General features: G+C 41.5%; 1 protein-coding gene across 4 annotated transcripts in view; it reads left to right on the forward strand.

Annotated features, from left to right (window-relative positions):
• Positions 1–14460, forward strand: part of LOC141802741 (glutamate receptor ionotropic, kainate 5-like) — a 302416-nt gene that overhangs the window by 226111 nt on the left and 61845 nt on the right. For all 4 annotated transcript variants that reach the window (XM_074686437.1, XM_074686439.1, XM_074686438.1 and 1 more), the window contains exons 5-8: positions 2430–2527; positions 3108–3273; positions 5973–6151; positions 11325–11378. In XM_074686437.1, coding sequence (XP_074542538.1) covers positions 2430–2527; positions 3108–3273; positions 5973–6151; positions 11325–11378 — 497 coding nt within the window. The remainder of the gene's footprint in view (positions 1–2429; positions 2528–3107; positions 3274–5972; positions 6152–11324; positions 11379–14460) is intronic.

The following is a 14460-nucleotide window of genomic DNA, read 5'->3' on the forward strand; positions in this document are numbered from 1 at the left end:
ATTAAAGATCCTCAAGGGAGGAAGATCTTGTTTTCGTGAGGATCTTCATAAGATCAAGAAATTGGCAAATTTAAGACCTTTAAGAAAAAGAAATATTCACAAGATTGAACTATTAACACATTTATGATCGTCATGAGATCAAGATAACCATGAGATGGATACATTTACAAGATCCAGAAACTAGCGAGTTTGAGATCCCTAAGAGATCGAGATATTTAAAAATTAAAGATCTTTACCAGATATCCGCAAGATCTTGATGAGATCAAGATATTTACAAGATTGATATATTTATAAGCTCAAGACATTTACAAATTATAGACCCTCACAAGATCAAGATCCTCACAGGATGGAGTTATTCACAAGATCTTGATTTAAATGAGGATCTTCATAAGATCAAGATTTGTACAAGAATAAGATATTACCACATTTAAGATTGTCACAAGATCAAGATAGCCACGAGGTGGAAAAAATTTACAGGATCCAGAAACTGGCGAAGTTGAGATCCGTAAGAGATTGCAATATTTAAAAAATAAAGATCTTTACCAGATGTTCACAAGATGTTCATGAGATCAAGATATTTACCAGATATTTATAAGATCAAGATATTCACGAATTAAAGACCTTCACAAGATCAAGATCCTCACAGGATGAAGTTATTCACAAGATCTTGATTTTAGCGAGGTTCTTCATGAATCAAGATTTGGACAAGATTAAGATATTAACACATTTATGATCGTTATAAGATCAAGATAGCCACGAGATGGAGATATTTACAAGATCCAGAAATTGGTGAATTTGACATCCTTAATAAATTGAGATATTAACAAATTTAAGCTCTTCACCAGATACTCACACAATATTCACAAGATGAAGATATTTACCAGTTGGCGATGTTTATAAGAACAAGATATTTATAAATTAAAGACCTTTACGAGATCAAGATCCTCACAGGATGAACTTATTCACAAGATCTTGATTTCAGCGATTTTAAGAGCATCATAAAATATTTACAAGTTAAGTTATTCACAAGATCAAGAGCTTGGCAGATTCGAGATCCTCAAGAGATTAAGTTTTCATGAATTTTCAAGATTGAGATATTCTTTAGATGAAGATATTCTCAAATTTGAGATCTTTACAAGATCAAGATCCTAACAGGATGGAGTTATTCATGAGATCTTGATCTTCACCAGATATTTACAATATCTCTCTGAGATCAAAATATTTACATGATCGAGATATTTTTAAGATCAAGATATTCACAAATTAAAGACCTTCACAAGATCAAGATCCTCACAGGATGAGGTTATTCATAAGATCTTGATTTTAGCGAGATGGAGATCTTTACAAAATTAAGAGATTGGCATTTTTAAGTTTATCGTGAGATTAAGATAGACATGAGACAGAGGTATTCACAAGATCAAGAAATTCACGAGATCAAGAGATCAGCGAATATTCACTAATTTAAGTTCTTCGCCTGATCAATGTCATCATGATATATTCACAAGATTGAGCTCTTTGTGAAATTGGATCTTTGGGATCTTCACAAGATCAAGGTCTTTTCAAGATCGAGATATTCATGAGATCAAGATAATCTCTGATTTGAGATCTTTACAGGATCAAGATCCTCACAGGATGGATTTATTCACGGGATCTTGATTTTCGTGAGAATCTTCCTGGGATCGAGACATTGGCGGATTGAAGACCTTTAAGAATTTCAGATATTCACAAGATCAAGATATTTGCAGAGTTGAGATCGTCACGAGATCAAGAAATTGTTGAATTTAGGCTCCTCAAGAGATTGAGATGTTCACAAATTAAACTTCTTCACTTGATCAAGATCTTCATGGTATATTTTCACGAGATTGAGCTTTTCATGAGGTTGGATCTTCATGATCTTTACGAGATTGAGCTCTTCTCAAAATAGAGATATTAGACTCTTCCTGGGATCGAGATCTTCACAAGTTTGAGATATTGGCAAATTTAAGACCTTTAAGAAATTGAGATATTCACAAGACCCTCACGGGATCAAGAAATTGGTGAATGAGATCCTCAAGAGATTGAGATATTCAGAAATACAAGATCTTCAGCTAATCTAGATCTTTATGGTGGATATTCAGGTGATCAAGCTCTTCATGAGATTGGATTTTCGTGATCTCCATGAGATCGAGATCTTCCCAAGATTGAGATCTTTACCAGGTCTTAACAAGACTTCCTGAATCTTTGAGGTCTTACATCAGGATCTCCTAGCTGGGTCATGATATTTTGGACAAGCAGGCCTCAAACATCAAGGTCTGCCTGCAGCTCCGCCCTCAACAGGCCTCCAGAGAGCCGGCCAATCAGAGTGAGGGGGGGTTGTGTTGTGGGGAGCCTTAAAGAGACAGCAGCTAAGATGAAAACATGAATCTGTTTTGTGTCCTTTCCTTCCTCAGTGTGTCAGATCCTCCCAAAGGGCGTGGTCTCCGTCATCGGCCCAGCCTCTAGCCCTGCCTCCGGGTCCACCATCAGTCACATCTGTGGTGAGAAAGAGGTGAGTTACACGTGGTTACCAATCATCAGGCGTCACATGCTCGGAGGAAAACACAAAAACTGGTTCATGAGAGGCGTTTTTAGCTTCTTGGTCATTTAAAACAACAAACACATCACAGCTTGTTGTTTGTTTATCCAGCTTTGGTTGTTTTGGCAGTGTCGGCAGGCGCCACTAAAATACACACAGAGAGGTTTTATTCTGAAGATGTAGGCAACTGCTTTAGTTCAGCTTCAACTTTTGGGTCTTTAAAGGGTTTAAACTTGTGACTTCCTGTCGTGGTGTCTTGTTAATCCTCCAACCGTCCCGTATCTCCTGGCTCTGCTGAAGCTGAGCTGAACCGTTTAACCTCTGCAGGTCAGACCGCCGAGCCGAGGATCACACACGGCGTTTAACCTCTGACCTGCTCCTGTGATTCATCCTCCACTTCGTCGTTAATATTTCAGCTTAAACGGAGAGTGTGTCAGTCACAGGAGATTAAACTGAAACAGAGAAGTTTGAACTCTACAGACGATAAAACCTTTTTTTTCTGCTTCTTGAAACTCAGAAACTGACTTTCCTTCTTCCTCCCCTCCTCCCTCAGATCCCTCACGTGAAGATCGGCCCAGAGGAAACCCCGAAGCTGCCGTATCTGCGCTTCGCCTCGGTGACTCTGTACCCGAGCAACGAGGACCTGAGCCTGGCCATCGGCTCCATCCTGCGCTCCTTCGGCTTCCCCACGGCCAGCCTGGTCTGTGCCAAAGCGGAGTGTGAGTGTGTCGGCGTGTGACGCTCCATAAATCCTGTCTCTGTTGAGCTGTGTGGCTTTCTGACGTTTAGAAGCTTCCCTGAATGTTGCAGTCTTTATTTTCCGCCTGGTTTAGCGCAGATCCTCTGTGGGTCTATCGACCACACAGATTCAGATTCAGCTCCTGAAGACGTTTTATTGCTCCACCTGAGGATTGATTTTACAGTAAACTATGAAAATTGTCTTCGTCTGTCCTCTGCTCATGTCCTCCTCCTCTTTTCTCCTCCACGTCTCCTTCATCGATCTCCTTCTCCCGTCTTTCCACCCGACTGGGCCGCCCCAGCTCACAGTTTAACCGCCCCTCATCCCCCTCCTGGTCTTTATCCGTACCCTCGCCCCGTTAACGGCGCTGTTTAACGGGCCTGTTTTGTTGTTGTGAACGCTGCTGTCGGACAGTGAAACCCGGCGGCGCCGTGATAAAGGTTTTACGACGGCGATTAGTCGAGACACGCCCGCTGCTTGTGTCAGGGACGGAGGAGGAAGCGGGACAGAGGCCGGCGCTCTGAATGATAAAAGTTACTCAGGAAGATTTCAGAGAAGGAGGTTTGTCATGAATATTTAAGAAGTGAGCGGTTTCCCTCCCAGGGTCAGATTGAAAGAAACAAACTGATGATGTGCTTCGAGGAGGAGACGCTCCGAGGAGGAGACGCTCCGAGGAGGAGACGCTCCGAGGAGGAGACGCTCCGAGGAGGAGACGCTCTGAGGAGGAGACGCTCCGAGGAGGAGACGCTCTGAGGAGGAGACTGAGAAAACCTCCAAACCTCTAAACTTATCATCTTTATTTGTTCCTTACAAATTAATCCAGTTTGATGAGATTAAGGTTGAGATTGATTCGATTTTATGAGACTTATTTTATTTAATTGTTGATTAAAAAAAATAGATAATTACATGTTTTTGTTGTTTTATTCTTGATCCCATGCATTAATTTTTGTTAATGTGTTTTATTTTTATTATAGTTTTTTTGTTGTTGTCATGTTGTTTTATTGTTTTGGCGTTGTTTTTATTTTAATGTTGAGGTCTGATTTATTGTGTTGTCCTGTTTCTGTGCTTTTTGTAGTGAATTTGTGTTTTTATGATTTACAATAATTTGTTATAATTTTTTTTCTTTTCTTTTTATTGTTGACATGTTTTATTTATTTTTGATTGTGGTCATGTGTTTTTGCCATGTTTGTCATGTCAAAAGACAAAACAACTACAAATCTGTACGCTGTCTTCTTGTCTGTTTTGTTTTTTTCCTTTTTTGTGTCTTTCTTTCTTTTTGTTTATTTTGTTCCTTTTTTCTCATTTTTTCTTATTTTTTCCTTATTTGTTTCTTTTTTCATTTTTTGTTTCTTTTTTCCTTTTTTGATTCTTGTTTCCTTTTTTGTTTTGTTTTTTCTTTTTCTTCTATTTCTTTTTTTTCTGTTTTGTTTCTTTGTTCCCTTTTTTCCTTTTTTTGTTTTTTTTTTTCCTTTTTTTGTTTCTTTTTTTCCTGTTTTGTTTCTATTTTCTCTTTTTTCTTTTTTCCCTTTTTTTTTTTCTTTTTTTACTTTTTTTTCTTTTTTTTCTGCTTTTTTGTTGCTGTCTTTTCTAATGCCTGACCCATTTTTCCCGCTTCTTATAGTGTTTTTTCTTTTGCCATGTTTTTGTCATGTCAAAGGGGATCAAAGTACAAATTAGTATGTTATATTTTTTTTCTTTTCTTAATTGTTGACATTTTCTTTGTTTTTAATCTCGTTTCATTTTGTTTTTGTTGTCGGTTTTTTGATGCTGTTCCTTTTTTTGTTTCCTTTTTTGACGTTGTCATGTATTTTTGTTGTCTGTTCTCTTGCGTGTTTTCTTTTTTCATATTTTGTCATGTTTCTTTTATTGTTGTTGTACGTTTTTTCTAAACTGTTGACGTTGTTTTTTTCATTTTTTGTTTTCATTGTCTTTTTTTGTTTTATTTTGTCTACTATTATTTTGGTGGGTCTTCTTTTTTAAATTTTGTATTAATTCAAATTTTTTAAGGCTCTTTCTGCCGTCACTTGTTGAGAACAGACAGAGCAGGAAGTGATGTGGGAAAAGAGCCACGTCATTAACACAAATAATAAAAATAAAGTTTTAAACAAATTTAATCTTTAGCATCATGAACCAGAAGGAATCGTCTGAGTCCAGTGGTGATAGAAAACCAGATTTTAACCCGTGAGCAGTGACGACTGATGGTGTTTGCTCTGTAGAATAACCTGCATGTTTATAAACCTCTACGTGAAGCGTTGAACGTTGTTGTAATGAAGAGCTAATGGCGTTTAATTCGACGTCTCTGTCCAAATGTGCAGCTCTCTAATAATCGGCTGTTTGAGTGAAAACAGACTTGTTTATGTCCAAATTGATTCTCTGTGAGGAAAATTAATGGACTTTCAACATAATCACCTCCAGACTCGTCTGAGTTTAATGCAGCCGCTCAGACCTGCAGCTCCGTGCAGCAGTTATTTGTCTCTAATGACTCTGAGGCCCATCAATTTCTCAAAGCCTCTTTTTTCCAAGGCGATAATTTTACAAGTAAACAAGCCCCACAATCAGCGCGGCGTTATTTATAGACCTCTGTCCGTTTTCCAGCCGCTCAGAAAGTTTTCACACAGCGCCGGTGTTTGGATAAAGGTTCCTGTGACACGTCCTGATTCTTGACTCCGCCCCCTTTAGGCCTCCTGCGACTGGAGGAGCTGGTGCACCGCTTCCTCATCTCCAGGGAGACGCTGTCGGTGCGGATGCTGGACGACAGCCTGGACCCCACGCCGCTGCTGAAGGAGATCAGAGACGACAAAGTGGCCACCATCATCATCGACGCCAACGCCTCCATCTCCTACCACATCCTCAGGAAGGTCAGGAAGGACGCTACGTTCAGTTTATGGCCTTTCCTGCATTTTTCCAGGCCTGTACTGTCGCTTTATTCAGTATCAGAAGTTACCAGAAGATAGTTGAACGGTAACGAGGTGAAAATAGAGTTCATTTGAACTAGCAACTGACCCATTGACGCTGCAGTCTCATCACAGTCTTCACTGATTTTCCCAAAGTCATTTTGAGCTCCTGACTATTCCTATAGAGTCAAACTCGGGTGTAAAAGTCTGTAAGAGAGCGTCAGAGCCAACGTTGTCATAAAGTCATAAAGCAAACTGCTTCACTGATAATTCTATTCAATGACAGAGTTCAGTTGTTGATGATGTCAGAGTTCTAGAACTCATGCTGTTGCTCTGCAAACAGAACGTTCTGCATGCATGCTCCTGATTGGTCGATTCCACTCAGGCTGAAACAACAGAAACCTGACACCTCTAATATTTCAGTTTAAACATCTTTATGTTGTTTTCTGTTAACTTCTCCCTGGATTTCTTCAGAGGTATGAAGCTGAAACACAAACTGATTTTCTTCTGATGAACGCCTCTTCAGTTTGTTTAAACACCAACACCATGACACGGATTAGTCTAAAGTCAGTCTTAGTCCGGACTTTCCTCAAGACACTGGAGTATAGACAAAAATGGTATATGTACAAACAGAGATTAGTCAAGATTCTGGTTTGGATTAGTAGAATCAGAATCAGAATCGAGTTTTATTGCCAAGTACATTTGTACATACAAGGAATTTTACTTGGTAGAGTAGTAGGTAGAGCAAATACCCCATGTACAGAGCTACACTCCAAAACTGAAATCTTATCAAGTGTTTTTGTCTCATTTTGAGTAAAAATTATACTCAATACGAGCCACATTCAACTAATCAGTCCAGGAACACGGTTTGTTTTAAGTTCTTTAACAACAAAATAAGGTCTGAACTGCTTATAACAAGTTTAAAAAAAATCTGACGATGGAACAAGAAAAATTTGCTAAAAAAACTAGTTTGAAACTAGAATACAGGAGGTCCTTGACTTACGTGGTTCTGAACTTCCGTCGTATCGACTTTACGCCACCAATAAATATATGTACCTAAGCAAATAGAGAAAGTTTCGTAGTCTGCCGCTCTGTTCATAAGCTCCTACAACATTTACTAGTTTTTGATGCAGATTGCATATGAACACACAGCTACGCAGTGTTACGAGGTCATCAACATCGTCCACTTTGTCTCAAGTCGCGTCATAGTGCAGATTGTCTGTGTTGATGCTGTGTAATTTTCTGGGTATCCTCACCTTTCTCACATAATTTCCCATGAATATGAAGTATAACCGATGTATTTGGATGGTTATTTAGAGATTTGGGGGGTATTTAGGGTAAAAATCTGTTGTACACGGAAATTTGGGATACGACGCATCGTAAGAACAGAACTTGTTAGTAACTCAAGAACTGCCTCTAATGTCTCAATACAAGTAACTTTTCTCTTGTTCCATTGGCAGATTGTTTTAAAGTTGTTACAAAAAATTCAGACCTCATTTTATCTTTAAATAACTTAAAACAAGACAATTTTCTGGACTTGTCAGGTGAATGTGGCTCATAACAAGTTTATAAAGACATTTTCTACTGAAATTAAGACAAAAATACTTCATAAGATTTCTTTTTTTTTTGCTGTGTTTACGTCTTTATTTGAGGAAAAAATACACCTGATAAGTCCAGAAACGTGTTGTTTTTCATGAAAATGCAAAAATGAGGTCTAAAGTGTTTGTAGCAAGCAAGCAAAAAAAAAATCTGCTAACAGGGTCGGAAATATTTGTTGGGAAAGTTTCTTGAAATTAGAATAATGTCTTAAAATAAGAAACTTTTCTTTCCCCATTGTCAGATTTTTAGCAAATGAAGACAAAAATCATAAAGAATCAGTGAAATCTGCTGTTAGAAATCATGTGTCCACAGTTAATTACCCATCAGCTGATACTCAGAGTCTGACCTCCTGAAGGCAGTTGAAACGTTAGCGTAGCCGAGGCTGGATGCTGGGCGCTAACAGGCTGTTGGATCAGTGGTTTGATATTTGGCTCAATGTCCTGAACCCAGAATAAATCAGAGAGATCATCATCTAGCTAAGTTTCCTGATTGGAGTGAAGCACGGTGATGGTCTCGTCATCCACAGACCGTGGTTTCCTGCAGAGCTCTGTGGTGTTTTTTTTTCCAGCAGTCATCAGAGCGTCCGGCTCCTCTGTCTGCCTCAAACAGCTTCATCTCTGTTTGCTCTGCTCTTCCCTCAGACCTTTAGAAGCAGCCTGGTTTCCTGCCAAAGTGGTTGGTAGACTTTTACAGCCCCAAACTGAATGTACCAGCTCTTGGCAGGTTGTAATTTCACTCTGTGCACCGTAACCTTGGGGGAGTCTGAGAAGTTTTGAATACAGAATAAAGCACTCAGCGACTCTGGCGTGTTTGTCTTCCTCCCTGCTCGGCGCGGCTCCTGCAGGCAGAGCCGAGCCGAGCGGAGGAAAGCTCGCAGTGTGCCGAGGTTAATGGATTAATAACAGAGTGGGTCTGATTCTCCTCGCTGTGAGGTTACAAGTTCAAATCCCAGCCTGACTTTGAACAGCTGCACGGGCAGAGCGCTCCTGACGGAGTGAGCGTGATGACAGTCTGAAGCAGCAGCTGCTCAGAAACGGCTTCTGGAGGAAGGTTAAGTGGGAAAATGAGGGTAGTTTGAGCAGGTTGTGAAACAGAAACTCGTTCAGATTAATTCATGTTTCACAGACTCAGATCTGGAGAGGCAGGTGTTCAGATGGACAAAATAATTTCATCAAGAGTTAAAGACTCTTCATATCGGAGTCGTTCAGAGGGCCCAGACAATCTGCTCAGGGTTTGTTTCTGGAGGACTTTGGGTCTTAAGACAAGTTTGAATGAAGTTATGACACTGATAAATCTTACGACCAACTCTGACTGAGAAATACACCCACTTAGTGAAACTGCAATCATCATTCATATCTTTTTACCAGCTGTGTTTTACTGAGAAAGCTACGCATCAGGAGCTGGTTTTATGGTACCCATGAGTTTACAGTGGGGAAAATAAGTATTGAACTTTTTTCTCATCACATTTATTTCCAAAGCTGCAATTCAAACCAAATTTCTCCCAGACATTGGTATTAACTCAAATAATCCACACATGAAAAGAAATCCCAACGTTCAGGTCCATAAATAATGATTATGGTGAATTAAGAACGATAACACAGGAAAAAAGTATTGAACACGCTAACTGAGACTCATCTAATACTTAGTGGAGAAGCCTTTGTTTGCAGTGACAGCTTCCAGAAGCTTCTTGTATGTTTGAACTAATGGCCCACACTGCTCAGGTGTGATTTTGGCCCATTCCTCTGCACAGATTGTCTTTAAATCTGGAATATTCTTTGGTGCCCTCTGGTGAACCCTTTTCTTTACTTCTTTCCACAAATGTTCAGTTGGATTGAAGTCAGGTGATTGACGAGGCCGTTCTAACAGATTGATTTTCTTTTTCTGAAACCATTTGAGAGTCAACTTTGCCGTGTGCTTTGGATGGTTGTCCTGCTGGAAGGTCCAGCCGCGTCTCATCTTCATCATCCTGGTGGATGGCAGCAGATTCAGATCAAGAATTTCCCCATACATGGCTCCATTCATTGCTCCGTCAGTTATATGAAGTTTGCCAACACCATGAGATGAGAAACAACCCCATGCCATGATGCTTCACCTCCAAACTTCACTGTTGGTGTAGTGTTTTTTGGCTGATGTGCAGTGCCATTTCTCCTCCAAACATGGTCTGTAGTATGACAGCCCAAAAGTTCAGTTTTGGTCTCATCTGACCAGACAACATTCTCCCAGTATTCTACAGGCTTGTCAAGATGCTGTTTAGCAAACTTTAAACCAGCTTCAACATGCCTTTTCTTGAGGAATGGAGTCTTGTGGGCTGAGCCTCCATAGAGACCATGGCGGTGGAGTGCATTGCCTATTGTTTTCTCTGTAACAATTGTACCTGCTGCCTCCGAGTCTTTCTGGAGCACTTTCAGGGTGGTCCTTGGCTGGTTGAGTACTCTTCTGACTATCTTTCTGACTCCCTGGTCAGAAATCTTCAAGGAGCTCCTGTGCGTGGCCTGTTGATGGTAAGGTGGTGCTTCTTCCACTTGTGAATAATGGCCCCAACGGTGCTGACTGGAATATTCAGGTGCTTTGATATAAGTCTGTAACCAGTTCCATTCTGATGCTGAGCAACAATCAGGTTGTGAATGTCTTCAGAGAGCTCTTTGCCTTTACCCATCATGAGGTGTGTGCTATTTAACTGCTTGGTGAAAACAACACCTTTTTTATAGGACCATCAATTTGCTCTAGCCCAGCTGATGTTGGTTTGCACTAATTGGAAGTTGAAGTAATAATTACTGACAGATTTCAGGTGGTATGGTGCATTTCCTGTCCAAAGTATACAGCCTTTCCATGGTGTGTTCAATACTTTTTTCCTGTGTTACCGTACTTAATTCACCATAATCATTATTTATGGACCTGAACGTTGTGATTTCTTTTCATGTGTGGATTATTGGAGTTAATACCAATGTCTGGGAGAAATTTTGTTTGGAAATAAATGTGAAGAGAAAAAAGTTGACGTGTTCGATACTTATTTAGATCGCTCTGTGAGGTACCATCAGGTGACGGGCGTAGACTTTAACAGGATCATGTCCTAAGGTAAACTCCTGGTGGATCTCAGGGTGGTTTGATTGATAGCTTTTTATTCTCTGGGTCTGAAATAAAAATTAAATCTCTCCCACTTTTCTGATTCACCCGTCTGCAGAACACCGAGTCCTGAGCCAAATAAAAACTCAGACGTCATTTCACCGATTGTTCCTCCTGTTATCTCCCCCCTGAACTTTAGAGTTAATCACCGCCTGATTCAATTCTCTCATTCTGAGACTAATTCACCGTTTCAAGGTTGTTACGTCTTGTTAAGGAAGCAGGAACGCCGCGACACAGACCACCAGGGTGAAACACAATCATTTCCATTTCTGCAGAAAACACACGGAGCAGCACGAAGAGACGACACAGACGGTTTCTGCGTATTAATCAGCTCCGTTCGTTATTCTGCCAGCACTTCCTGTCCCACGTTAATCTCTCTTTCTGTCTTCTTCTTCTGTTTGTGTGTGACCTGCAGGCCAGCGAGCTGGGGATGACGTCAGCTTTCTACAAGTACATCCTGACCACCATGGTACGATGATCTCTGCTTTCACCTGGAGTTTCTCCTCCTCCTCTTCATCCCTCCTCAGTCGTGTCCTTTCCTTCCTCACTCCTCCTCCCTCCTTCATTCCTCCTCCCAAACACCAAACAGGTTTTATGTCTCTCCTATCCTCCCCATCCGTCCTTGTCCCCTCATCCTTGTTTCCTTGTCAACATCTTTATTCTCACTTTCCCTCCGCCCTCCTGCACCTGATGTTTCCAGCCTGTAACCCCTCATTTTACACTCTCCAGGATGTTTGCGTGTCACATCCTGTCTCCTCTCCTCTCCTGCCGGCGTACGTCTCCTCCCCTCTCTGTCTCTGCGCTCATCACAGATGCACGCCGGCCCCGGCCGCCGTTTGTCATCATTATAATTTCACTGTCCGGTGTCGTGCCCTTGTGCTCGGAGACTTTGCGCGGATAATAACTCGTCTCGATCCCCGCCTCGTCTCTAAACGCCGCCGCCGTGTCACAGACTCTAACTGAGCCGTTTCGCAAGGGCACATGGCGGCGCGCTCAACAAGGGCGATGCTGCTGTTCAGTCCACCTTCACAACACACACACTAACTTACACCAACACACACCAACACACACCTGACTTTGACGACTGGAGATGATCTCAGACGACAGACACGCTTGTTAAGCTTTAAAGTTTGATGAAACCTTAAAGAGAGGGTTTTCTGCTCTTCTATGTTTAAAACACGAGTATAAATACCAACGCTGGATGCTCAAACTCAAATAAAATCCCCAAAATCCTCACATAAGGATCTCTTAGCTGGCTTACAACACATTTGTGATCCAGGGCCTCAAACACCAAGGTGTGCTCATAGCTCCGCCCCCAAAACAGGCCCCAAAAAGGCTGGCCAATCAGAGAGAAGGGGGTCTGTGAAGAAGGGATCCTTAAAGGTTTGTCCACCCTGAGTTCGTCTTTCTGCGTCGTACAGGTCTCACACTGATATTTGAAAGTTTTACATGAAATCTAATCAACAACTGAGCTTTTTGTCTGAATTCAAGATCATCTTTATGTCAGAAGCAAGTATCATTGATCTGTAAGTTTGAGAGAAACCTAAAGTCCAGGAAGATTTTCTAAACCACTTGAGAATTTTGATGATCCTTAAAAATATGTCATTTTCCTCCCCTGAGCCAGGAGTGAGGTGAAGTCTCCTCTTTAGCTCCTTCCAGCTCCGTGTTTTGGCTCCACAGCTCATTTTCTGACTCATTACCAGCAGCTGCTGGAGTCGAGTTGATGTGAGCGCTGAGACTGAAACGGTCAGGAAATGAGGCTTCAGTGTTTCGCCATCGGTTTCTAATGAGGGTCAATCCAAACATTAGATCACCTTCATTAAATTCAGGCTGATTGGCTCCAGGATCACACGTTTCCTCAGGGGGGCGCCATCTGGATCTGCTGCTTTATTTATGATCTCTTTCAGCGAGTGTGCAACATCTCTTCACCCTCAGAGTGAGTCTCTAAAACATTTGTGTTCATTTGTCTGTGGTTATAGCGCCACCATCAGGCCATAGTAGGTACAGAACCAGCAGGTAGGGGTGGCTAACTTTCACATTAGAAAGGATACAGTATGGGTACCCAGTATCTGGCAATCAGTCGTGGTGTGTGTTTCTGTGGTCATAGATATAAATTTTTTTCAATAGTAAAACCTGAAACTTTTTCACTTTAACATATTTACTCTACAATATATTACCTTCAATGCTGTGTTCATGTTCAGCATGGAAAATCTCCTACTCTTCCACTTCCTCACAGTCACAAGGATGCATTAAGGTACCTAAACATGGTACTGTTTGATTTATGTGAACTGGTGCTTAGTACTACGATGAAATTTGATCTGTACTTGTAAAAGTAGCTAAATCAGTACCCATCCCGACCAGCAGGGGGCGAGTCTAAAAACAAATTAAAGGTCCCATATTCTGCCCCTTTCCTGCAGTTTAATCTGGATCATTGATGTCTTCATGAAATGGTAGTAACATGTTTTGGTCCAAAAAGCCAATAAATCAAGCACAGCAGCATTGTTTCCAGGCTCTCATAGCCCCTCTGTTCACAACGCTCTGATTTAGTGGGCGTGGCCTTCATATGTAAATGAGCCACCGCTGATACCGCCCCGCTCTTCAACATCACTGAGAGCGGCGCCACGAGCTCCGAGTGCACAATGTTTAGAAAACAGAGAAGCTCCTTTACCGTAACATTACAGGCTAAAACAACAGGCTAACTGCAACTAAAGTTAGCATCCTGAAGCTAACACAGAGACAGGGGGGACACTGAGGAAAAGCTCTTCCATCTGCTCCACAGCACACAGCATTTAAAATACTCACATTTCCAGGGTCCCAGGTTTGTTGGAGGATGGTTGGTAATGCGCCTGGATTCAGGACCAGTCTATTGGCTAGCCCTCTGTTGGACTGTCCAAAGTTGGAAAAGCAGTCGGCCGTGAAGTGACTAGCACACACATGCTCAGTTTTACTGAGTGTAGCTGGAACATTTCCTGATAAATGAACTCTAGACACTTAGTCTGTCTTCTTCTGAGATGGGAAGCTTGAGCATGGAACTATGTGGCTGTTTACAGCCAAAAACAGAGCAGTGATGGCACTTTAACTTTGGCATTCTCCTCCCCGCTGCTGGAGGTCAGACTTGCTCCTGATTGGTCAAAAAAAGTCTGTTGATTGGGGGAAGAATTGTCACTTCCTGTGTGACAGCGGTAATAGAGAAACGAAGGTTGATTGAGCCACATGCCAATCAGAAAGAAGACAAATTGCTGGATGTCTTCCATTGTTGCTCATTGCTATTAGCGGGGTAGACTGTGTTGTGCTGCTATGCTATCATGCTATTATGTAGCCTACGTAGCTATCAGCGTCCATCTTACACGCCGCCTTCCAGGAAGGACACTTTTGGCTGTGAAAACACAAACAGGATCAGGCTTTACTGATCCAACCTGCACTGTACTGACCCGTACCGGACCACTTGGTGGAAACGAGGTCCCCATAGATCTACAAAGGTCACGTTTTCTTGAATATCACAGAAAGTTCTCTAAATTTTACTCCCTGCTCTTTTTAATTCTTCACACTTC

Source organism: Halichoeres trimaculatus, unplaced genomic scaffold (assembly GCF_033239565.1).
Source record: "Halichoeres trimaculatus isolate MK-OKI-2021-1 unplaced genomic scaffold, fHalTri1.1 fHalTri1_scaffold_14, whole genome shotgun sequence".
In the NCBI taxonomy this organism is placed as follows: Eukaryota; Metazoa; Chordata; class Actinopteri; order Labriformes; family Labridae; genus Halichoeres; species Halichoeres trimaculatus.